This window comes from Myotis yumanensis, unplaced genomic scaffold, assembly GCF_028538775.1.
Source record: "Myotis yumanensis isolate MYYU_CA2020_CCGP unplaced genomic scaffold, mMyoYum1.0.hap1 SCAF_11, whole genome shotgun sequence".
Taxonomy (NCBI): Eukaryota; Metazoa; Chordata; class Mammalia; order Chiroptera; family Vespertilionidae; genus Myotis; species Myotis yumanensis.
The window spans coordinates 41,085,977-41,112,749 of record NW_027223762.1 but is presented as its reverse complement, the minus strand read 5'-3'; the positions used below and the strand labels follow the sequence as shown (position 1 = coordinate 41,112,749).

The following is a 26,773-nucleotide window of genomic DNA, read 5'->3' as shown; positions in this document are numbered from 1 at the left end:
ATGGGAGAATCTTACATCCACTCAAATATTGGTGTGAATGAGTCAGAATAGAGGAAAAAAGAAGAGAAAGGGAAAAAGCAAACGATTAAATTCTATAAGGGGGAATCAGTCTTTGCCAAGAAATGGCTCCTCCCCTTTAAGATGTGGGATAGAAATTGGGTTCTGCTAGGGCTTTCCTATGTACTGATCAAGTCGCCCTCTCTTAGGATGTACATTATCCAGCACTGTGTATCTTCAGCACTGTATCTGGAAGAAAACCCTCTATATTTCCAATACCTGGTTTGAAGTTCTCTCATTCTAAGGCCATTGAGATAGAATTTGAGTGGGGAGGTCAATATGTGATATTTGTGTTTCTTCTCCAACCACCCAGATTTCCTCAATAAAGCCAAACTGTGTTTAAATTATGTGTATCTTATGTAAGAATCAACATGAACCATCTGATTCTCTGCAAATGTACTATCTCTAGCTTTTGTTAAATTTTGTTTTACCTTTGCAGTCCTGTTTCAGATAAACCTTTACAAAAGTATCCTACTTTACCATTCCATATGGATGCTTGCTATTGAGTCAGCAATTTTCCCCTAGTTAGATGTAGTCTGACCACTAGTTAACAGTGATTGTTGTTGTTTGAGACTTTGCTTTTGTACACCTGGGAAGAATTTCAGGCTCTGGTTGGGGAAAGAACTGTACTATGCCTTTTTTTTTTTTTTTAATGCCATCAAGCGATTAGATCCACATTGCTTGAAATATGACTCAACATATCATTTTAGGTGATTGGCAAATCATCACCTAATTTGTACCCTGGCTCTATTATCTTTACTGTTCTTTACATGGGTTCACCTTTAAGGGAATAAAACCTTTGATATGGTTTTAATATGGACAGTCCAGCATTCTAGACCAAATCTATCTGATAGAGCTTTCTGCAATAATGGGCATATTCTATCTGCACTAACTACTGGTAACCAGTAGTTCCGTGTGATTACTAAGCACTTGCAATATGCTTGCCGTGACTGAGAAAGTATATTTTATTTTAATGAACTCAAATTTAGATACCCACAGTGAGTCTTGGTAACCCTATTTTTGCATGTGATGTCACAAATTGTTCAGTAACAATGGTAATAGTATTCAAAGGCTTGAAATTCAATTAAATGTTGGCTGCTAAACACTTGGTAAAAATGCTAATAACTAGCCCTAGGCTGTTTGGCTCAGTGGATAGAGCATCAGTCTGTGGACTGTAGATTCCTGGGTTTGATTCTGGTCAAGGGCACATGCCCGAGTTGTGGGCTCTATTCCCAGTAGGGGGCGTGCAGGAAGTAGCCAATCACGAATTCTCCCTCATCATTGATGTTTCTATCTCTCCCTTTCCCTTTCTCTCTGAAATCAATTAAAAAAACAAAAAAAGAGCTAGTAACTAATACTGTTCATTTAATTTTGGCTTGTTAAGTTTCAAGCCAAATATATATATTTATGTATATTCTAAAGGAAGGGTATATTCATATCCCTCTTTAATACTTTAGCATGTGACTCTGGAACATTTTCTGTTAAATACCTTTTCTTTACTGATAGTCAAATGAAAATAATTATTACTGGGTATTTTTTTCTACTCATAGCATGTTAAGAAAAAGACTTTGCAAAGGGTAGAATTGCTTTCATATATAGTTTATATGATGTCAGCTGATATTAACATTTTATTGAAACTATTCCTATTGAAAATAGTAAAAAGTATGCAAACATTAAAGTATTGGGTCAGAAAACAAAAGCAGGTCTTTACTATCAATGTGAAGTACTAACTGACAATTCCCGATTTCTCAAATGAGAACACACCCTACTTGTGACTAAAGAAGTAATTATTTTGTTTGTGGATGACACAAACAATTTGGCCAGGAATGAACCAACACACAAGAACCATATATAATTTAAAAAAGAGAGAGAACCATATATAATTTCAATTTGATTTATATAAGTGAAACAAAACAGCTAATTTTACTAAGATACTCAAAACCTTAATTATCTTTACTCCCAAGATTTGTAAAAATGCAATTATTAAAAAACTTCAAGATTGGTATTTACATTTTTAAATATATAAAGGGTAAAGAAGCTCTGATGTTATAATGAAAAAAATCCAAAAGCATCTTATGAAATATAATTATAGCAAATATAAGAATAAGAAATGTAGCCTCTTGATGCAGCCAAATTATTGTATTAGAAACATTTAAACTGCAGTTCTGGGGGCAGAGGAAGGGGAGGCATTTAAAGCCTCCTTTAAATTAACCTGGAGGATGAATTCTGGAAAGCCAAAAGCAATTTATAAATCTATGGACATATTACTGAGGAAGAAAAACTATCCATAAATTCCAAAAGTTAAATCTAATTGGAAAATATCTAACTTTAAAAAATTCTGGTTTCAATTAAGGCTTTTTTGTCCATTTCATATAAGAACTTATTTATTCATTTTCCAAATGGGTATTTATTATTTGTACAGATACATAAAAGTGATTCCCATTTTTTAAACATACTAAAAATATACATTAAGCACAAAAAGAATTCACTCTGGAAAGACGATGAGCATGGCTATTTTCAAAACAGCAGTAAATACAAGAAACCAACATATATATAAATCATGACAAGTGTACATCTCATTTTTGACAAAAATAAGATCTATTTTTACATTAATGCTTTATTACCAGCTTCTATATGACATCCTCCAACCTTATTTATATTTTCTAGGAAACTATTAGCATGTGTAACTCAAAGGCACTCAATTCAGAGGTTATAAAGTCCTGAGTAAGTAGGAAACAGGATTCCGAACTAAAACTTGAACATAAATAATTCTAAAGAGCAGAGAATATGAAAATATTTAGAGTGTAATATTTGGAACATAAATAATCTTATGAGCTAATAATAAACTTGTACAAAAATGTAAAAAAAAGAAAAAAGACCATGTAAGGCAAAAGAATATACTCAGAATCACACTGATTTTTCTCTCCCATTCCAGTCATTTGCAAGTCTGAAGCCAATTCTTTTGTTGTTGAAACCCTAGAAAAACTAAATTAAAAGCAAAATAAAATAGCATAAAAAAATGTTTAAGGTAAGTAAAAAGTTTCTTCAAGTTAGTCTCCAAAGCCATGAAAAAAAGTATTTAATGATTAAAAACAACTACATATTGGAAGGATAATAGGAGGAATCATAAAGAGCATTTGAAAAAATTAAAGAACAGCCTTAAATGCGTCAATTGAAAGAGAATTTACAGTTAGCCTTTCAAATTATTCCTTTAGCATTCTTATAGACAAAATTTATAGATGGATAACTGAGGTACATTAACATTAAGTAAGATCAAAGTTTAAGCTAAAAATTAAATCTATATTTGGTTGCAGAGAAATGTGAAATTTACCTAAATGATTTTCTACTGATGCTAAAAGCATGAGCTGACATCTTTATAACAGAAATGGGTTGACAGATATATTCTTGTCTTTAAAATGTTTTAATATAGTCATAGAAATGTAATGAGAATGAGAATAGTCTTCTGTTTTATCTGTACAGTTCATAAGGCCTTTGTCATTGTTAGTCACCTTAGATGTGAACAACATAGGGCCATTAAATTAAAGCTGGCCGAAAAAGTTTTCAAAGTGCTACTGTTTCCAACTGAAAAGGTCCTCAATTTTCTGGATTTTCTGGATGATGATTACTTTCAGTTCTTTTTTCTGGTGATATATACAGGAAGTTACAGCAGATGTATAAAGGGAAGATCAGAAGCCTGCTGTCCAAGTTCATCACTACTTGTTCCTATAAAACAAATTTGTTGCTTTAATGACAAGTAGATAGTAATATTCAAAAAACAAACAGAAAACCAAATTACTGAATTGAATGAACTGAAGGAGACAGTAGGGTAGTTAAGAACTTGCATCTGCAGTCTGAGAGTCACCACTCGAATCTCAAAACTCCCACCCACTAGCTGTGTGACTTGGAGCAAGTCACTGACCTTGTCAACTGCAGTGTTCTCACTGTAAAATGGGGACAATAAGAGTGCCCACATCACAGGATTCCATGAGACAATGCACACAGAAAGGCTCAGCAAAGCAGCCATATATGAAGTGCTCAATTATAGTAGTTATTTTCATTGTTGAAAAATTTCTGTCAAGTACCTACATATTTTATCAATGGACATAGTCCAGATATATGTAGATTTCTCATTTGGTTTCAATTAAACTAGAGTTTTTAATATTTTACTAAGGCAGATGCTTCTGGAATGTATTCCTGAAATAAAGAGGGACTGAAACTGGAACATCTGCATGACTGACATAGGCTCAACAGTCTCCTGTGTTGGGGGAACAGTGAGATAAATTTGGATAAAGAAGGTAGTTGATTTGGCTCAGTGGATGGAGTGTTGGCCGATGGACTAAAGGGTGTCAGTTAGATTCTGGTTGGTTGCAGGTTCACTGGCCCTGGTCAGGGTGAGTGTATGAGGAAACAATTGATGTGTCTCTCTCACATCGATGTTTCTCTCGTCTCTCCCTCTCCCTTCCACTCTCTTTATTTATTTTTTAAAAATATATTTTATTGATTTTTTACAGAGAGGAAGGGAGAGGGATAGAGAGTTAGAAACATCGACGAGAGAGAAACATCCATCAGCTGCCTCCTGCACACCCACTACTGGGGATGTGTCCACAACCAAAGTACATGCCCTTGACTGGAATCGAAACTGGGACCCTTCAGTCCGCAGGCCGACGCTCTATCCACTGAGCCAAACCGGTCAGGGCCTTCCACTCTCTTTAAAAATCAATGGAAAAATATCCTTGGGTGAGGATTAACAACAACAACAAAAAAGTAGGGAACAAAAATGACACACACACACACACACACACACACACACACACACACACACACTTGTATGTGCTCTGACCAAGGATTGAACCTGCAACCTTGGCATATTACCCAGCCAGGATGTCATTTTCCCTTTTATAATTCAAATCTCAGGAAAAACTACTACTATAAACCAAGTTGACCAACTCAGAAAACCAGAAATTACCTTTGATCACTTTTTTTCTCACACCTTCACACACAATTAGGAACCAAATTCTTTCAACTGCACTGCTTTATTTCTAGAATCCACTAACATTTCTTCATCCCCATTGCTATCTTAAGGTTCTCATAATTTCTTTAAAAAATATTTTTAAAAAATTGATTTTAGAGAGGGAGAGGAAGAGAGAGATAGAAACATCAATGATGAGAGAGAATCATTGATCAGCTGCCTTCCATATGCCCCACACTGGGGCTGGAGCCCACAATCCAGGCATGTGCCTAGGCCGGGAATTGAACCATGACCGTCTGGTTCATAGGTCAATGTTCAACCACTGAACCACACCCATTTCTTACATAAGTCATTTTCCTGCTATTATCATATCTCTAATTTTTCTTACCACTGCTCAGAGAGCCTTCTATAATGCAAATCTAGTTAGCATAGTCCTATGAGTAGTTATAAAATATGCAAAAATCACTAGATTTCCTATATGTTATCAAAAACTATTAGAAAAAAAGAATCATTTCATATTAGCAATTAAAATATAAAATACTTAGCATTATACTTTCAAGAAATATACAGGAATAACATGGGGAACAAACTATATATTTTAGGGACATAAGAGAAGACCTAAATAAATGTAGAACATATTATATTCCAGAAAGGAAGATATCAATTTTCCACAAATTATTGTATATATTTAACAAATATAAATCAGTGCTTGCTTCAACAGCACATATACTAACAAATATAAATCAAAGTCCTCATAAGAAGTCTTGAGGGGACACTTGACAAAATGATTCTATATCTGATATAGAATAATCATTCATAAAGAATCCAGAGATTTTTGAAAAGAGAAGAATGAAGGTAGTTTGTATTACTAGGTATTAATTTTAAAGTTAGTCTAGTTAAAACAATGTATTGTTGTCTCTACAACAAAGAAATCAACAAAACATAACAGAAAGTTTAGAAATGTAACCAAGTACATAAGGATTTAGTATATGATAAAAATGGCATTTCAAATACATTGGTAAATCTGATACATTTCAGATATATCACAAAATACTCAAATATAAAAAAATAAAAGGAATAGAAAAGAAGTAGAGACAACTATTTATATAATCCTAATTATTAAGACTAAGTACCACACCAAAAGAAATCATGAAATGATTAGATTGACAGATTACTTCATGAAGTTTTTTTTAAAATGCTAAACCTCTTTGCAATCCTTTTATTTATTTATTTATTAAAATATATTTTATTGATTTTTTACAGAGAGGAAGGGAGAGGGATAGAGAGTTAGAAACATCGACCAGCTGCCTCCTGCACACCTCCCCCACTAGGGATGTGCCCGCAACCAAGGTACATGCCCTTGACTGGAATCGAACCCAGGACTCTCCAGTACACAGGCCAACGCTCTATCCACTGAGCCAAACCAGTCAGGGCATACTTCATGAAGTTTGAGAAACAAATGACACAATGGGAAAACTATAGCATATCACAAATTGTATTACTTTTTTTTTTTTTTAAAGAAAAGCAAGCAAGAATTCATTGACTGCAGAGAAACATACTTAGGGCAGTGAAACAAGGAAGGGCATAGAAGAAGCAACAGGAGAGCCTAGGAGGGGGAGGAGAAGGAAAAAAGAATGGCACAAGTGTGCTCTCTGGAGAGAGAATGCCATTATTATTCTTAATAAAAGCTGTTAAAAATTAACAAGGAAACAAACACCTTAATAAAAATTTAAAAATAAAGAATATAAACTGTCAATTTACACAAAATAGTATGACCAAGAAGCAAACAAAAACCCCAACTATACCAGTAATCAAGGAAATGAAAATTAAATACAATTTGTTTCCACTTTTTATATTGGGAAAAGATTAGAATGATAATACACTAATCTTGGTTATACTCTCCTGCTGGAGGGAATGTAATTTGGATAGTATTCCTGGAGGGCAATTTGGCTATAAGGAAATGTATATACTATCTGACAAGAATTCTACCTCTTGGAATTTATCATTTAAAAAAATGATAAAAATGTACAAAGATATATGTACATTTTTTATAATAGTGAGCCCCCCCTAATCCCCCAAAAAGGGAAGAATTATTTAAATTATGGTATATACAAAATAACTAATATTATACAGAAATAAAAATGTGTGGCTATGCCAAAACTGGTTTGGCTCAGTGGATAGAGCGTCGGCCTGTGGACTCAAGGGTCGCAGGTTCGATTCCGGTCAAGGGCATATACCTTGGTTGCGGGCACGTCCCCAGTGGGAGGCGTGCAGGAGGGAGAGGGTCGACGTTTCTCTCTCATCGATGTTTCTAACTCTCTATCCCTCTCCCTTCCTCTCTGTAAAAAAACCAATAAAATATATTTTTTAAAAAATGTGTGGCTAAATACAGGGTGTCCCAAAAAAATGTTTACATACTTTAACAGCTGATAACTCAATTGATCTTTTTTTTTTTTCAGATTTAACACATTGGAATTAATAATGATTCAAGGTGTGTATACATATTTTTGGACACCCTGTATTTATTGATAAGAAAAGCTATGCACAACAAAGTGGGGAAAAAGCAGGTTGCAAATAAAACAGTAAAATTTAATTTTGGTGTCATCTCTAAGTAGGGTAAGTATGATTTTCTTTTCACTTATTTATATTTTCTAATTTTTCCATAGCGAACATCTACAACCTATGTGAAACACATATAAAACTCCCCAAATAAAATCCTTCCATAATTCTCTAGAGATCTCAGAGAAAAGTCCAAACTCCATCTACAGCCCTGACTTTAGTCTACTGAACTCTTCCAAACCTCTTTCATATCCTTGAATGACCCATGTGCTCCCTTGCCTCCATCTTATTCATCATTTGAAGTTTGGTTCAGGTATCCATTCACTTGTCAACTTTTCCAGGAGAGGTGGTTTTCCCTGACCTGTCTTCCCTTCTCCAAACTCCCCCAATATATACACCTGCCTCCAACCCCATAGTAAGGGTTAGAGACTTCTCCCTCAATGTTACACATTACTCTGTGCTCATCTCTACCATGCTACTTAAACTAAGCTATCTATCTACACTAATAAAAGAGAAAAATGGTAATTGGTGTACGACCGCTACCCTTCCGATTGGCTAATCAGCGTATCCTTATGCAAATTAACTGTCAGCCAAGATGGCGGCCGGCAGCCAGGCAGCTGGAAGCGAACATGAGGCTTGCTTGCTCCAGTGACTGCAGACTCCAACGTTCCCCGCTTGACTTGCTGGACTCTGAGCTGGCAGTTTGAAACATTCTAACAAATATAGGCCGGGATCTCAGAGCTGAAGTTATACATTGTTTCGATTATAGAACGGCAAACAAACCAGCAGCGGAAGCCTCAGAGCTAGAGCCAGAGCTAAAGCTGGCCCAGAATAAAAAAAAAAAAAAAAGAAAAAAAGGAGCGGTTGGGAGCTTCAGTCAGCCTGAAAGCAGCCCTCAGCCCCTCACCCAGACTGGCCAGGCACCCCAGTGGGGACCCCCACCCTGAAGGGTGTGTGACCAGCTGCAAACAGCCTTCATCCCCTCATCCAGGCTGGCCAGGCACCCCAGTGGGGACCCCCACCCTGATCCAGGACACCCTTCAGGGCAAACCAGCCAGCCCCCAGGCCTCTATCCTATATAGTAAAAGGGTAATATGCCTCCCAGCACAGGGATCAGCGGAGCCACGAGGCCTCCTGGCACCAGATCAGCATGACAGGGGGCAGCGCCCAAACCCCCTGATCTCCCTGCAGCTCTGTGTGTGACAGTGTGTGGCATCCCAACCCCCTGATCGGCCCTGCTCTGTGTGTGACAGGGGGTGGTGCCCCAACACCCCCCCCCCCCCCCACGGGCCCTGCTCTGTGTGTGACGCGGTAGAGCCATAACCTCCCCATCGGCCCTGCCCTGAGTGTGACAGTGGTGGCACCCCAACCCCCTGATTGGCCCTGCTCTGTGGGTGACAGGGGGCGGTGCCCTAACTCCCCTATCGGCCCTACTCGCCCTACTCTGTGCGTGACAGGGGGGAGCTCCCCAACCCCCTGATGGGCCCTGCTATGTGCGTGACAGGGGGGAGCTCCCCAACCCCCTGATGGGCCCTGCTCTGTGCATGAGAGGGGGAGCTCCCCAACCCCCTGATGGGCCCTGCTCTGTGCGTGATGGGGAGGGGGGGCAGTGCCCCAACCCCCTGATTGGCCCTGCTCTGTGAGTGACAGGGGGCAGTGCCCCAACCCCCTGATGGGCCCCGCTCTGTGAGTGACAGGGGGCAGCGCCCCAACCCCCTGATTGGCCCTGCTCTGTGCGTGACAGGGGCACCGCAACCTCCCCATTGAACCTGCCTTGAGTGTGACAGGGGGCGGTGCCCCAACCCCCCAATCAGCCCTACCCTGAGCGTGACTGAGGGTGGCATCGCAACCTCCCAATCCGCCCTGCTCTGTGCATGACAGGGGGCGGCGCCCCAACTCCCCAATCAGCCCTGCTCTGAGCCCGACCAGGGGCTGCACCTAGGGATTGGGCTTGCCCTCTGCCACTCAGGAGCAGGCCTAAGCCAGCAGGTCGTTATCTCCCGAGGGGTCCCAGACTGCGAGAGGGCACAGGCCAGGCTGAGGGACCCCCTCTTCCCCCTCGAGTGCACAAATTTTTGTGCACCGGGCCTCTAGTCTATATAATAAAAGGCTAAGCCCTAGCTGGTTTGGCTCAGTGGATAAAGCATCAGCATGCAGACTGAAGGATCCTGGGTTCAATTCCGGTCAAGGGCATATGCCTGGTTGTGGGCTCAATCCCCAGTGTGGGGTGTGCAGGAGGCAGCCAATCAATGATTCTCTCTCATCACTGATGTTTCCATCTCTCTCTCCCTCTCCCTTCCTCTCTGAATTAATAAAAATATTAAAAAATGAATAAATAAAAGCCTAAGCGACTGTTACGAGGGAACAACCAGAACCACTGGTCGCTATGATGCGCACTTACCACCATGGGGCAGACGCTCAATGCAGAAACTGCCCCCTGGTGGTAAGTGTGCTCCTACAGGGGGAGCGCCGCTCAGCCAGAAACCAGGCTCACGGCTGGCAAGCGCAGTGGTGGTGGCAGGAGCGTCTCCCACCTCTGTGGCAGCACTAAGGAGCAGTGAGCAGGTGGGTGGTAAGGAGTGAAGGGTCCCGGACTGCAAGAGGGCACAGGCTGGGCTGAGGGACCGCCCCCCTGCCCCCAGTTCATGAATTTCATGCACTAGGCCTCTAGTATAACATAAGCTCCTCTCTACTTTCTCCACTTGCAGCATAGAAACTAGCATGTGGCAGAAATACAAATGTTTGCTGAATGAACAAATAAAGGAACACTTGGAATACAATTATCACCTTGGCCTAGTGCTTTTTAAGTCTCTGGCTGCTTTGAGCCAATATTTTTTTTATGAAGTTCCAGGTAGAGGTAAAGATAGTCATTTTTCATGCAGTTCCAGGGGGCACATTGATAGAGAATTCCAATAGAGGCAGATTTGAACTTTCTTACCTACTCAAATACTATCTACCACATGAGAGTCAGCTCTGTTGCCAGAGCTCCTGCAATGATTGGAGGACCCTGTGTAAAAAGGCTGGGCAGAGTATGTGAGGCTAGAACTATCACTTCCAGGGTTCCCTGAAATGCTGAACTTTGATGTTCCATGAGAGGCTCTTCAGTTTGAGGAAAATTGCTAATAATTTATATGAACTATAGGCTCTGAACCCTTTAATAAAACAGCACATCCTCTGGAATGGTGGTTAGTTTTAATAGAAATAAATTTCAGCAATATTTTAACTGCTCTCATTTTACTTTCCTAAAATGGTTTACTTTCTCATCATGACATTTTGAAACTTCAACATGAATGTGAAAAATGAAGAAACAAATGGCTTTAGAGAATCTGGGAACATTGATATGCAGGATGGTCTTAGGCGACCCCTGTGAAAGGGTTGTTCGACCGCCAAAGGGGTCGCGACCCACAGGTTGAGAACCGCTGTGCTAGAGGATAACGTTCTCTCAATATTCAAGAACTATATAGAGACAAACTGGATTGTCTTCAAAGTATTTGCTATTGCATAAATAAATGCACTTATGAAGACAATGAATGAAACAATTAAGATTCATAACTCTTTGAGGATAAATAATTATTTCCCTATTAAAGCTTTTCCCTGCTCCTCAAAATCAAATTGTGTTTTCTTTTTTTTATCTTAGTTGTATTCTAGAATGGGGTAAATTATATAGAAGTGAACATGATACTTACATCTTTACCTTCAAAAACACTGTCAAACCAACCTTTAAATCACATGTTATTTCTACTTAAGAATTTTCATTCTGTCTGGCTGGTGTGGCTCAATGGTTGAGTGTTGACCTATTAATCAAGAGGTCATGGTTCAATTCCGGTCAGGGCACATGCCTGGGTTGCAGGCTGAATCCTGAGTAAGGGGCGTGCAGGAGGCAGCCGATTGATGATTCTCTCTCATCATTGAGGTTTCTTATCTCTCTCTCCCTTTCTCTCTGAAATCAATACAAAGAATTTAAATTCTAATTAAAAGGATTCAAAAGACAAATACTATAATGAAATAAAAAAGTAATCAAACATACCTGATCCTTTTCAAGTGTAAGTATTTGATAGCCAGTTGTTCTACTACATATTAGTTTTCCACTACTATCGAAAGAGGCCAAACGTAATCTAGGATTTTAAAAAACAAACATCACAAATAAAAAAATACATATACAATTATTTAAAACCACAGATTAATTTAAATAAGCCCCCCTTCACTTTCATATTTATTTTTGTCTTCCATATTCTCTAAAAGTCTTTATTTGATAAAAAAAAACTTTAAAAAGTCTTTTCAAACTATAAATGATTCCATTTAGATTTACAAGCTTGTGCTATTACACATATCTGAAAAAATAAGTGCCTTTTTTATGGTGGTAGTATATACATAAAATTTACCATTTAATCATTTTTAAGTGTACAGTTCTTGGCAATAAATACATTCACATTGTTCTGCACTCACACCACCATCTGTCTCCCGAACTTTTTCATTTGCCCCATTGAAACTCTGTACTCAGTAAGCACAAATTCCCCATTTCCCGTAACCCCAGCTCCAGACAACCACTATCCTACTTTCTGTCTCTATGATCTTGTCTACTCCAGATGTCTTGTGGGAGTGGAATAAATACAGTATTTGCTCTTTTGTGACTGCTTTATTTCACTTAGCATAATGTCTTCGAGGTTCATGTTGTAGCATGTCAGGATATCCTTCCATCTTAAGGTTGCGTGATATCCCATTGTAATATTCCATGCCACATTTTATCTATCTGTTCATCTCTCAATGGAAACTGGGTTGCTTCTACCTTTTAGCTATTGTGAATAATCCTATATAATAAAAGCATAGTATGCAAATTGTCCCCTCGACCAAGAATTCGACCAGGGGGTGGGGCCGGGGGCCTCTAGTGCTATTATAAAATGAATGTATAAATATCTGTTCACGTCCCTGCTTTCAATTTTTGGGGGGTATATACACAGAATAAGAATTGCTGGATCTTATGGTAATTGTTTAATTTTTGTGGAAATGCCACAGCATTTTCCACAAAAGATGTATCATTTTACATTCCCACCAGCAATGTACAAGGGTCCAACTTCTCTATGTCCTCACCAATACTGTTTTGTTTTTGGCAATAGCCATTCTAATGGGTGTGAGGTGGTATCTCATTGTGGTTTTGATTTGCATTTCCTTGATGATTAATGGTGTGGAGCATCTTTTCATGGGCCTTGTAGCCATCTTCATATCTTCTATGGAGAAATGCTTATTTAAGTTCTTTGCTCATTTTTGAATCTGGTAGTTTGTTTTGTGTGGAGTTTTAGGAGATTTCTGTATATTCTGGATATTAATTCCTTATTAAATATATGGTTATCAAATATTTTCTCTCATTCTGTGAGTTGCCTGTTCACTCTGTTGATAATGCTCTTTATGCACGATTTTTAATTTTGCTGAAGTCCAATTTCTCTTTCTCCTTTGCTGCCTATGTTCTGGTGTTATATTGTAGAAATTACTGCCAGCTCCAATGCTAAGCTTTTCCCCAGTATTTTCTTTCAGGAGTTATTTTATAGTTTTAGCTTATATGTTTAGGTCTTTGCTCCATTTTGAGTTAATTTTTGTGTATAGTTTAAGTATAAATAAGTGACTTAAAAAAATGTTCATTAAGCTATTTTCTAATTTGTCAGCATCCTCTTCAGAAAAATATTGCCAGCTCAACTATCAGGCAAAGCTGGACATATTAAATCTTATAGAAAGTGAAGGATAATACCAAGCATGTTTTCGTGGAAAAATACCTTGCTGTATTTCCAGTTTGGACCTTTTACTTGCTAGGAATAGCAGCAAGTAACAGCTTCAGCATCAAGCTCAGTATTAATCCTTTATCATTCGTATTACAGCCTATCTTTCTCCATGACATACTAGATCCAGATCTTATGACTTAGATTATTAACATATTATAGGAATAGACCTTATCATTTCCTTACACATTCATATATTTGGATCTTATCAAAGTTCTACTACTGTTGGTGTAAATTACCAAGCTTTTATTTCATTTTTTGTATTTCTTTGGGAGTTGAAATAGGGTGGGGAGATCTCAACCTACCTAAATGCTACGCTCCTTCGAGGTTGTAAACTGACAGATCCACTACAGGGCTGATTCAGTGTATTGCGTTTGAAAATGATGAATCGATTGGTGTAAGTTACAAGCAGGTCAAAGCCGAAGTTAAAACCTGTCCACCGCCAGCAGTACTAAGAAACACAAAAGAGAAAGATTTACTTCAGTTTGTCATACTAGCAAATCGAAGTTCAAAATGTGTTTGTTTTTTTTCTCTAACTCATTCCAAATATTTCTCTCACGGGTCCATACTTTTTGTCAGTGCCTTTCCCTTGAGGCTTTCCTTATATCTGTGAATATATATAAAGGTGTACCATACAGACAGAGTATATATCAAAGCCCCAAAGCAGCCTTTATGATCAATGTTCCTTAAAGTACTTTCCTAGTATCACCTCTTCATGATCTGTTTTATATATCTCCATGATGTAATGCTATCAAACATAATGTGGCTTTTCACTGCAACTCTAAGTAGGTATATATTAAGGGTCTAGGAGTCTAAATGGAGGTAGTAAGAGCCCATTAAAATCTACCTTGCTTTAAAAGTACTCTAAAAGTACCATAAGTAACCAACAGATACACAACTGAATAATTTTAAATACCATATTAGGTTCACAAGTTTGTTTATTCTACAGTTTAATAATGAGGGACTATTAAGATGGTGTGGTACAGTGAAGTAAAGTTAGGGTCTTCAAGTGTTTAGTTGACACTGGGAATTACAACACTAATTTAATAGTTCACCAATATCTATTGAGCACATACTATGTGCTCTAGGCATTGAAGAAATAGCAGTAAATAAGTTTTGCCCTAATAGGATGTATATTTTAATATGTTTATATGTTTTTGTGGCAGTAGATTAATAATGCATATGGACTGAAGTGGAATGGAAGAAAAGGGAACAGAATAGAAAGTCAGGAAAGAGAACAAGGTAGAAGAGGGGGGCTTGCAGTTGGGGAGCCTGCTGGTTCAGACAGGTTGTCAAGGAAAGTCTCTCTAAGGAGATGTTAGGTAAGTGGAGTCCTGAGTCAACTAAGAAATGGACTGGATAGCTATCTGGGGAAAGAGTGTCAAAGAGAACAGTAAGTACAGAGCTCTGTAGGGAAAAACATGCTTGGCTTACCTGAGGAATAGTAAGAATGGCGATGTGGCTAGGGCAATAACTGAGGGGGACAAAAGCTGGAGATGAGTTCAGAGAGTCAGCCAGGGGCCAGAAAATGTAGGGCCTAGTAGATCATGATAAGGAAGAGTTTGGATTTCTTCTAAGTGTGGTATGGAGCTAATGGAAAAGTTTATGGAAGGAAGTGACATGATCTAACTTGGACTTTATAAAGATGACTTTCACTGTTGTATGGAATATAGAATGTAGAAGAACAAGAGTAAAACACAAGGAGAGCAGTTATGAGGCTACCATACAGCCCAGGCAAGAGATAATGGTGGCTTGGACTTGGGTGATAGTAGTAAACATGTGAAGAATATATTTTGAAGGTAGAGCCTAGAGGAATTTCTGATGGGTAACAGGTGCAGTATGAAAGAAGGAAGAATCCAAAGTTTGGAGCTTATGCAATATGAACAGAGGAGCCAGTTACGGGTTGGAGGCTATTTGGGAAGGAGGGAGCTTGGGGATGAAGTCAAAGAATTCAGTTTGGGATTCTTGGGATATTTGAGATGCTACTAGGATTCTAAGAAAGATGTCAAGCAAGTAGCTATATGAATCTGGAGTTAGAAGTCATCAGAGTAAAGTCATGGGACAAGGTGAGATCACTTAGGGGTGAGCATAGATAGGGAAGAAGTCCAAGTACTGAGTTGTTAGTCACACCAACACTTGTTGAGAAAGAGGAAAAGAATCTAGCAAAGCCCTAACCGGTTTGGCTCAGTGGATAGAGCATCGGCCTGCGGACTCAAGGGTCCCGGGTTCGATTCCAGTCAAGGGCATGTACCTTGGTTGCGGGCACATCCCCATGTAGGGGGTGTGCAGGAGGCAGCTGATCGATGCTTCTCTCTCATCAATGTTTCTCTCTATCCCTCTCCCTTCCTCTCTGTAAAAAAATCAATAAAATATATTAAAAAAAAAAATCTAGCAAAGACGGAGAATGAGCAGCCAATGAAGTAGGAAGAAAACCAGCAAAGTATGCAGTCCTGGAAGTCAAATGAAGAATATCCCCAAGAAGAAGTAAACAGATGTGTCACATTGCCAAGAGCTTTCTGAAACTAAAAACTAAACTACTTGACTTAGCAATGTGGAAATCCCTGGTAGCAATGTCACAATAGCTCTTCACTGGAGTTTACGGAAGTAAATGAATTGGAGTGGATTCAAAAGAACATTAGAAAACAGGAATTATAGACAACAAACACAATCAACTTTTTTCAAAGAGTTTTGCTTCCAAGGGCTGCAGAGAAACAAAGTGGTAGTTGGAGGGGAATGTGGGGTCAGGATGGTTTAAGATGGGTAATGCTGCAGCATGTTATATGCTAAATGGGACTGACCCAGTAGAAGAGAAAAACTGATGATGCAGGAGAGGGAGTTGATAACTGCAGGAACAAAACTTTTGAACAGGTGAGAAAAGATGGAGTCCATGAGGGGATGGACTAGGATAGAAGCAAATGGTTCATCTATTCCAGCCGTGGCAAACTACGGCCCGTTTGAAATGAATAAAACAAACAAACAAACAAAAAGACCATGCCCTTTTATGTAATTATGTTTACTTTGAATTTATATTTGTTCACACAAACACTCCATCCATGCTTTTGTTCCGGCCCTCCGGTCCAGTTTAAGAACCCATTGTGGTCCTCAAGTCAAAAAGTTTGCCCACCCCTGCTCTATTCTAATAAGAGGAAAAGTGCAGCACATAGCTACAGGTGCAGCTAGTGTGGTAGGATTATTGGTAGGAGGACGTACAAATTCTCTTACTCTTATTTTCCAAATGAAGAAAGAAGCAAGGCCATCAATAAGAATGAGGGTAGCAGCACTGCCCCTTTGAGAAGGTAGAGTTATCAGAGTGGGAGGATACATTCACTCAGGGAACTTTAGAAGGATCACCATGCAACACTCAAGACCTGCTTGAAATGTAGTTACAAACCCCTGCTGGGTGGGGTATGGTGTCTTTCTTTAGTCACATTTATCTGTTTGGCAGCAGGCATGGAGTTTATGGAAAGTTGGTATTTAATAAGAATTGGGTTTTGCCAGGTGAGTTTGACAGAGGGATATTATGCATACAAGCCAAGGGCCCTGGCCTGTGTGCTCAGTAGTAGAGCATTGGCCTGCACACTCAAGAGTCCCGGGTTTGATTCCGGGTCAATGGCATGTACCTGGGTTGCAGGTTCAATTTCCAGCCCCTGTCGGGGTGCATGCGGGAGGCAACCAATCAATGTGCCTCTCTCACAAAGATGTATGTTTCACTCTCTCCCCCCACCACTCCCTCCCTTCCAAACTCTCTAAAAATCGATGGAGTTAAAAAAAAAAAAAAGCTGTTGGAGTCAGGTGCTAGAGGGGAGAGTGCTAGAAAGATAATAGGAGATAAAGTCTAAAAATGATATGCCTGAAATGGAGATTCTGAAGGGGGTGGGGTTTTTAAAAATGTAGTTTATGTCCCTTTAGTGGATTATAAAATAAATTTAATGAGTGACAATCCACTTTTTAAAAAAATTAAATAGAGCCCTGACTGAAGGGTTGAAGATTCGATTCTGGTCAAGGGTATGTACATCAGTTGTAGGCTCCATCCCTGGCCCTGGGTCAGGGTGTGTGAGAAAGGCAACCAATAGATGTGTGTCTCTCACATCGACATCTCTTTCTCTCCCCTTTCCCTTCCTCTCTCTCTAAAAATCAATGGGGAAAATATCCTCAGGTAAGGATTAACAAAACAATAAAATAGCAAATAGGATCTTTGGACACAGCAGTAGTATTGATTCATAACACTTTTGTTTCACTTTCACACATTTATATTGGGTGGTAATGAAAAATGTAATTCTTCATTCTAGCAATTAAATGGCTTGAATGTCTTTGATGGTAATTATAAAATAGAATTACTTTTTCGACTATGTAACAGCTCCCATATATTTGCTTATTTATCTTAATTTCTGTTATTGCTCCGGGATCCTTTTCTCATATCTATTTCTGGACCCAAAAAGTTCAACACTGATACAAGGCCAAATAATCAATCACCACTGAGCATGTAACTTCTTGTCCAGGAGATTGTGCTATAGAGACTGTATCAAAAAAGCTCTTCTGGTGTATGATTGTAACTAAAAAATGAATTTTGCACTGAAAGTAGAGCAAGTTGTCTCAAAATTATTAGGTCACAACCGATACTTACTTCACCATCTTTGGCAAGCTTTCTACCACACCTCATGCTGTTTCCCTCTAGTTCTTCTTTATTGATTTCTTGAGGCCTAGAAATACACATAAATCATGAAATCTCATAGGAAATAGGCAACTAATAATCGAAAAAGAATTGTGTGTTTAAATGAACAGAAAAACTTGTTACTAGTTAAAAAAATAAATGTTTTAAAACTTGTTAAAAAATGTTTTTTGGTGCAGATAAAAATAAGAATTCATTGATTAAATCTAGTCCTCACTTTAATAGCTCTGTAGAATGAGCAGATGTTCAGTATCTGTGGATAGAGTGCTTCATTAGGGCCAATATAATTAATTATATACTTCTGAGAGCAAGAAAACCACTATTCTAGCTCAATCCCTTCGGTGAGACTCTATTTTAAATTCAATAAGTATATAGATGAGAAAAATCTTTAAAAAATGAAGAACATCCAACAGTTAAAAACTGAATATACAAAAGAAGAATGATTTATAAAGTATTTCCTCCATTACTAAAATGCTTAAAATCTGAATTCCTCTAGAGAATTAACTTTTGTTTTTTAGTTTTTTTATTTATTATTTCTGTTTCAACAACCTTATGTTTGTATAAGATAAATATTCTGTGAATACATTTGGAAAAAGATGGGATATAAAGTAGAAATAAGAACTCTGGATAATCTCACAATCATTATAATAAATTCGTATAAAACTTTCATACCCTCATTGTTTGGATATAAACATAACTAGGCCATTATTTTAGAAAGTTCTTTGGTATATAAAAATGGGTTAGCCCTGGCCGGTGTGGCTCAGTTGGTAAGGCAGAAACCTGTGCACTGAAAGGTTGCTAGTTTGATTCCCGGTCAGGGCACAGGCTTGGGTTTTGGGCTCAATCCTTGGTAGGGAGCATGCAAGAGGCAGCCCATTGATGTCTCACTCTCATATCGATGTTTCTTTCACTTTCCCTTCCTCTCTTTAAAAATCGATAAAAAAATCTTTTAAAAAAATGGTTAAAAGGGATCAGGGGCAAAAATATTAAAGTTCTTAAGACCTCTTTTATATACTCACACATGGATTGTCTCATCACTCTGCTCATACCAAGGAACTAGTATAAAGATCAAATAATAAATGTGGAAATACTTTTGTAAACCACAAAAGACTATGAATTGAAAGAAGAGATAATTTTCTCCCCCATAAATATTTATGTAGAAGGTCATATGCTTTTGGGTAAGGCAATAAGTAACCAGAGGATGTTAATTAATTTTAGACTCAAAATTCTTCATAAAAATCATGCTTTATGAAAGCACTAGAGGCTCGGTGCACAAATTTGTGCACCAGTGGGGTCCCTCAGCCTGGCCTGTGGGATCAGGCCAAAACCAGCTCTCCGACATCCCAAGGAGTCCCAGATTGCAAGAGGGTGAAGACCAGGCCAAGGGACCCCACTGGTGCATGATCAGGGCCAGGGAGGGATGTGGGAGGTTGGCCAGCTGGGGAGGGACCATGGGAGGGCTCCAGGGCATGTTTGGCCTGTCTCACTCAATCCCAATCAGCCAGACCCCAGCAGGAAGCTCACCTACCAGTCGAAGCATCTTTCCCCTGGTGGTCAGTGCACATCATAGCGACTGGTCGACTGTCTGCCCCCTGGTATCAGTGCATGTCATAGCGAGCGGTTGAGTGGCCTTCGCATATCATTAGCATATTACGCTTTGAATGGTTGAACGGCTGACCGGACACTTAGCATATGAGGCTTTTATTATATAGGATTATTCCAAGTAATATTTCAATATGTTAAAAAGAAAACTGTATTATAACACTAGGTGAAACAAAGTATATGAATTACTCAATTTCACTAATAAAGCAAATGACAATTCAAACATTCCATTATTATAATTGACCAGAAAAATAAATATTTACAAGATTGATGTTAGCCTATATAATAAAAGCCTAACATGCTAAGTGTCCGGTTGTCCAGTCGGTCATTCAACCAATCAAAGTGTAATAGGCTAATGATATGCTAAGGCCACTCAACCATCCAGGGGACTGACAGTCGACTGGTCGACCAGTCGCTATGATGTGCACTGACCACCAGGGGGCAGACACTCCAACCGGTAGATTAGCTTGCTGCTGGTGTCTGGCTGATTGGGACTGAGCCAGACAGGCTGGACATGCCCTGGAGCCCCCATACAGTCCCTCCCTGGCCCCGATTGTGCACTGGTGGGGTCCCTTGGCCTGGCCTGCGCCCTTTTGCAATCTGGGACCCCTCAGGGGATGTCAGAGAGCCGGTTTCAGCCCGATGGCGGAACGACCAGTCACTATGATGCTCTCTGACCACCAGGGGGCAGACACTCAATGCAGGAGCTGCCCCTGGTGGTCAGTGAGCTCCCACGGGAAGAGTGCCGCTCAGCTGGAAGCCGGGCTCGCGGCTGGCAAGCACAGTGGCGGTGGCGGGAGCCTCTGTGGGGAGCAGGTCTAAGCCGTCAGTCGGACATCCCCTGAGGGCTCCCGAACTGCGAGAGGGCGCAGGCTGAGCTGAGGAGACCCCCCCTGCCCCGAGTGCATGAATTTATTTAAGAAATAAAGCTGATTACATGATCTTTGCTCTACTTTAACAGCTCTTGATTTTTCAATATAATGAATGCCCTTAAATTTATATAGCCAAAGTTTTTTTTCTAATGAGAAATGATATAATGTAACATACTTACCCCACCTCACTGTCTTGTTCTGCTCGGAGCATAGCAAGCCACTGCTGTTTATACACAGAAGACAGCCATCCTAAAATGTAAAAATGAATAAATATATTAGAAACATGAAAGAATATAAAGGATTTAAAATTTTTAAGAATTTGATAAAATTTATAAATATGCTATAACAATATGGCCTAATGATTTTTAAAGTGGTAAGTGCTATTTTGCTTTGCCTTAGGTTAGATTCTACTTAGATTATATACATTTAAATTAGAATTTAAATCTTTAGCTAAAAGTATATTCTTATATTTAATAGTTTCCTTTTCATAACTCATAATAATTTTCATTTGTGAGAAACATACCCTAAAGCAATATTTTCAGTTTTTACAAAAGTTTGAACAGGAAACTAATGGATTGTTCCTTTATTATCTAAAAATAACTAATTAATAGAAAATAAACCATCTTTAAATTACCAGATGAAGTATGCACACTAGAGAAATAATTCTAGCATATTAAACTTAGGTAACTATTATTAAAAATAAAAATTCTAATTTATATTATTATAAATGGAATAAAAATTGCAGATATTTTCCTTTAATAAACATAATTTCCCCCACCAAATCAGTATGTGTAAGCTGAAATTATTTTAGATAAAAAATAGCTATATTAAAAATATAAGTAGAATTAGCTTAGCACCATATTTTTCTGCTTTTATTTATTCCCAACGAAAAGGATTTTCTTTTTTTTATGATGTAAATTTTTTTACTTTTTCTTAAAAATTTTTTACCTATTGATTTTAGAGAGAGAGAAAACAAATAAACATTGCTTTGTTGTCCCACTTATTTATGCATTGTTTCTTGTATGCACCCTGACTGGGGGATCAAACCCACAACCTTGGCTAATCAGGGTAACTCTCTAACCAACTGAGCTACCTGGCCAGGGCAGTTTTTCTATATTTTACGTTCTCAATCTCTACCTAAAATAAAGGAAGGGGGAAACCCTAGTGTGATTAAAATCTGGATTTTCACTTCATAAGTCTCTAATAAAGGTATCCAGATGACTTGTACTGATTTATTGGTATCATTCCTCAAAACTCTTGAATTCTTCTATCACCAAAATACTATTCTTGCTATTATAAAGAATAACTGCTAAATATCCAGGCCAGAGACAATTTGTCTCCAGTAGGTAAATACTACTGAAAAGCAAAGTTTATGTGACCCAGTATACATACACACATACTTATCTTATTTGCAATGCATTCAGATTTATAAATTTTGTTCCAACTGTATTTTATTTTTATTTATTTATTTATTTTAAAATATATTTTTATTGATTTCAGAGAAAAGAGAGAGGGAGATATAGAAACATCACTGAAGAGAGAGAATCATCCATTGGCTACCTCCTGCACGCCCCCTACTGGGGAACAAGCCCGCAACCCACGCATATGCTCTGACTGGGAATCCAACCATGACCTCCTGGTTCATAGGTAGACAATCACTGAGCCATGCCAGCTGGGCTATTTTATTTTTTAAAAAAGCTGATCCTTTTCCATAAAAATGATTTCTCAACTCACTAATGGTTATGTTTGCAGTTTAAAATTCAAGAGACAGAATATGGCTTTTCGTGATTCACTTATAAAATTGGAATGAAAGGGTTACACATATGTATTCTTAATATCATGTAATATATATCCCATGAAAATGTTTTAAAAATTAAGTTTCAACAGCCCTTAAATAATTTCATTTAAAACCAAAAGCATTATAACAAGTTAAAAACACGGGTACATATATTTGTCCCTGCTTTCTTACCTTAATCTAAAAAAGCAAAGTCATACTAGAAATCTTTCTGGACACTGGTATTTCATCCAGTAGTAGCAGTCCAGAAATAAGTCAACAGGACACTAGTTCAAATGTAATGTTGACAGATAATATATAGAAAAACGCTTAAAAAGAATCCCTGCTAAAATGAATTTGAAAAACATGAGATGAAAATAAGTGAAACCTGTTCCTTTATGCAGCGTTTTAAATATGGTTATACAGTCATATCTCCAGAAGGCAGATAGATACACTAGGCAGTTTGCCAGAATCCTTCTTGGCAGAGAGTTAATGTTCAATGGAAAGATTATGAAAAAGTGCCATCAAGAAACTTCCACTCAGTGAAAACAAGTTTAAGCACTTATTTTAAACATTATCAGACCAAAGTCCAAAACAAAAACTCAGAATGAGCACATCAAGGGGGGTATTTGACAGAGCTATGGACCAGCTGCAGCCCTAGACTATAGCAGTTCTGAATGTAAACACAGTGTTTTTTAAATAGAATAAATAAGTCAGAATGATTTTATTTAGATTATTTGATCTTAGACAAACAATATGGGGAAGAGGGCCTCCAAACACATACTATCTGAAAATTAATCTCTTAGATTTATAAATGTTACAAAACAAACAAAAAGATAAGCTCCTAACTTGCCCAGCATTTTATTGTTTAAGTGGAAAAAAAAGAAGAGTATTTTGCCGAAACCGGTTTGGCTCAGTGGACAGAGCGTCGGCCTGCGGACTGAAAGGTCCCAGGTTCGATTCCGGTCAAGGGCACGTACCTGGGTTGCGGGCACATCCCAGTAGGAGATGTGCAGGAGGCAGCTGATCAATGTCTCTCTCTCATCGATGTTTCTAACTCTCTATCTCTCTCCCTTCCTCTCTGTAAAAAATCATATTAAAAAAAAAAAGAAGAGTATTTTCATGTACAAACACAGACAAAAATCTTCTTATAACCAATAAAGCTGATAGCAAAAAACAGCCTACAGGTTGAACTATTATATGAAACACTTAAGTCAAATATAGATCATGAAGATGAAGGAGAAAAAGTTTATATAATAAAAAGTTCTTGTATAGATAAATAAGAATTATTTTGTAAGAGCATATAGGTATTAAATATTAGTATAAATTATGGAGAAGTATGGCCCAAAGATACTCTTGTATATAACCTAAAAATCTAGTTCCAAAAGATGACAAATATACTGTACTGAGTAATTCAAAACTATTTTTGAAATAACATTAATTACATTAATTTATATACCTTTTCATTTTAAGCAATTTATTTTCACAAAACTCTTACTGCTTTAACAATCTCTTTAACTTATAAAAATATTAAGCATTGTATTTCCCCATCATTCACACAACAGTAATTCCTGATATAAAAAGTTGTAAGAGCCCTGGCCACTTTGGCTCAGTGGATAGAACAGAGGGGCAGAGGTTTGACATAAGTGCTGAAGTGAATGAAAAAGGGGACTGGATCAAGTAAAAGTAGTATAAGGAGGCCCAAGGTCCAAGCTTACTGTTGAAATGTGCATTTGCAGTGGCACCAATTAAAAAGCTGTAGATTGCGGGAAACCAAGATGGTGGCACAGGTAAACACCGGAAATTGCTGCCTCGCACAACCACTTCAAAAATACAACTAAAAGACAAAACGGACATCATCCAGAACCACAGTAAGGCTGACTGAGTGGAAATTCTACAACTAGAAAGAAAGAGAAAAGCACACTGAGGCTCAGAGGAGGTGCAGAAGTAAAGTGCAGAGGTACGGAGGCACTCGCAGAAAGGGCTGGCAACTGAGGACGCGGTTGTCTTTTTCAATCAGGATGGAGACACACACTCCCGCTCTGAACTCCAGTTTTGGGCTAGTCTCTGGGGACCCAGACTCATACCGGGAGAAACTGGACTGTCTGGCAGCGGGTGGAACTGGAGGGCGGCTTTCTCTCAGAGGTGCTTGCAGCGATTACCGAGAGACACTGAGACCCAGGGCCTCTTAGGGCAGGACTGAGGATCAGCCATAGCTGTTTGCTCCGCCCTGTTGATTCCCTGAGACTCCACCCCACCCAAGCTGTGCACAGAGGCTTTTGCATATGAATGACCTGGCCCTTTGCAATCTAAAATGACCTAACAAACTGCAGCTGGGTCAGACAGACCCAGAACATCCAAAAGAAGGCCCAAGGCCCCACAGCAGCTTGCATTGCTTCACAGCTGGGCCTCATCTGGGCACCTCCAAACCCCAAACAAAGAAGAGGAATCTGCAGATCTCTCCGTAGCTCTTGCTGGGTAGCCTCAGGCAGAGGCTAAATTAGCACCTCCTTAGAGATCCAAGTGCCAGTGTACCCAGTGGTCAGAGTGGGACCATCCAGATTACAACTCCTCAGATCCATAAGGGACACAACTCAGGGGGCAGACTCAGTCGGCACCAAAGCCCCACTGAAGCAAGTCTTGCCCCATAAGGGTGCCTTCAGCACAGAAGTTCTCCCACCATTGACACAGCTGATTCTCACAGCCAACTGGCCTGGAGGTCAATCCCTCCCAGTGATACCAACTACAATCAAGGCTTAACTACAACAAGACTGTGCACACAGCCCACAAAGGGGTGCACCAAGAGTGTCCACCTCAGGTAAGGGGGGAGGCTGAGCTACTGGGCCCTATAGGACACCTAGCACAGAAAGCCATCCTATCAACACAGGGAAGCAGCCAAAATGCGGAGACAGAGAAACAGGTCACAAATGACAGAAATGGAGGAAAACAAACTACTGGATATAGAGTTCAAAACCACGGTTATAAGGTTTTTCAAGAATTTTCTAGAAACCGCCGATAAATTTAGTGAGAACCTCAATAAATCTAGTGAGACCCTCAAGGATATGAAAAAGGACCAAATAGAAATTAAGCATACACAGACTGAAATAAAGACTATTATACAGAGATCCAACAACAGACTAGAGGATCGCAAGAATCAAGTCAAAGATTTGAAATACGAAGAAGCAAAAAACACTCAACCGGAAAGGCAAAAAGAAAAAAGAATCCAAAAATATGAAGATAGTGTAAGGAGCCTCTGGGACAGCTTCAAGCGTACCAACATCTGAATTATGGGGGTGCCAGAAGAAGAGAGAGAGCAAGATATTGAAAACCTATTTGAAGAAATAATGACAGAAAACTTCCCCCACCTGGTGAAAAAAATAGACTTACAAGTCCAGGAAGCACAGAGAACCCCAAACAAAAGGAATCCAAAGAGGACCACACCAAGACATATCAAAATTAAAATGCCAAGAGCAAAAGACTAAGAGAGAATCTTAAAAGCAGCAAGAGAAAAACAGTTAGTTACCTACAAGGGAGTAACCATAAGACTGTCAGCTGATTTCTCAATAGAAACTATGCAGGCCAGAAGGGAGTGGCAAGAAAGATTCAAAGTGATGAATAGCAAGAACCTACAACCAAGATTACTTTACCCAGCAAAGCTATCATTCAGAATTGAAGGTCAGATAAAGAGCTTCACAGATAAGCAAAAGCTAAAGGAGTTCATCACCACCAAACCAGTATTATATGAAATGCTGAAAGGTATCCTTTAAGAAGAGGAAGAGGAAGAAGGTAAAGATAAAAATTATGAACAACAAATACATATCTATCAACAAGTGAATCTAAAAATCAAGCGAATAAATAATCTGATGAACAGAATAAACTGGTGAATATAATAGAATCAGAGGCATAGAAAGGGAGTGGACTGACAATTCTCAGGGGGAAAGGGGTGTGGAGGTACAGGAAAAGACTGGACAAAAATCGTACACCTATGGATGAGGACAGTGGGGGGGCGGGTAAGGGCAGAGGGTGGGGTGGGAACCGGGTGGAGGGGAGCTATAGGGGAAATAAAAGAGGAACAACTATAATAATCTGAACAATAAAGATTTAATTAAAAATAAATAAATAAAAAGCTACAGAATACTCTGAGCAATACTCAGCACAGACTAGAGGATATAGGTTTAATTTAGTTTTAGGATTTGTCAAATAAAGGACGAGTTAAAGACAATAGTGAGAGAGAGTGGCTCAGATGATCTATCATGAAATCCAAGGGCCAAAAATAATAGGAGAAGTTTGAAAGACTGGTAGACAATGAAAGGCTTAAAATGGATTGGAAATAAAATAACAATGTAAAGGGAATGAGGCTATGAACATACTAGAAGATTATATATAGCCTGAAGACTACCAGAGTTCTCATGCTAAGAAATTCTGGGTTATAAGGTTCATGGTGTTTCCATAGGTGGTGGGTGCCTAATGTTCAGCAAACATAAATGTTACTGGAATTGAGGT

The 26,773-nt window shown here is 38.8% G+C and overlaps 1 protein-coding gene across 2 annotated transcripts in view; it reads right to left on the bottom strand.

Moving 5' to 3' along the window:
* Positions 1 to 1,676: 1,676 nt before the first annotated feature.
* The window catches only part of GMCL1 (germ cell-less 1, spermatogenesis associated), a 55,361-nt gene continuing 30,264 nt past the window's right edge, over positions 1,677 to 26,773 (bottom strand). For both annotated transcript variants that reach the window (XM_070429404.1, XM_070429403.1), the window contains 5 exons: positions 20,676 to 20,745; positions 17,978 to 18,053; positions 13,659 to 13,804; positions 11,613 to 11,700; positions 1,677 to 3,780 (listed from right to left, as the gene is read on the bottom strand). In XM_070429404.1, the coding sequence (XP_070285505.1) occupies positions 3,652 to 3,780; positions 11,613 to 11,700; positions 13,659 to 13,804; positions 17,978 to 18,053; positions 20,676 to 20,745 (509 nt within the window). In that variant the 3' untranslated portion in view covers positions 1,677 to 3,651. The remainder of the gene's footprint in view (positions 3,781 to 11,612; positions 11,701 to 13,658; positions 13,805 to 17,977; positions 18,054 to 20,675; positions 20,746 to 26,773) is intronic.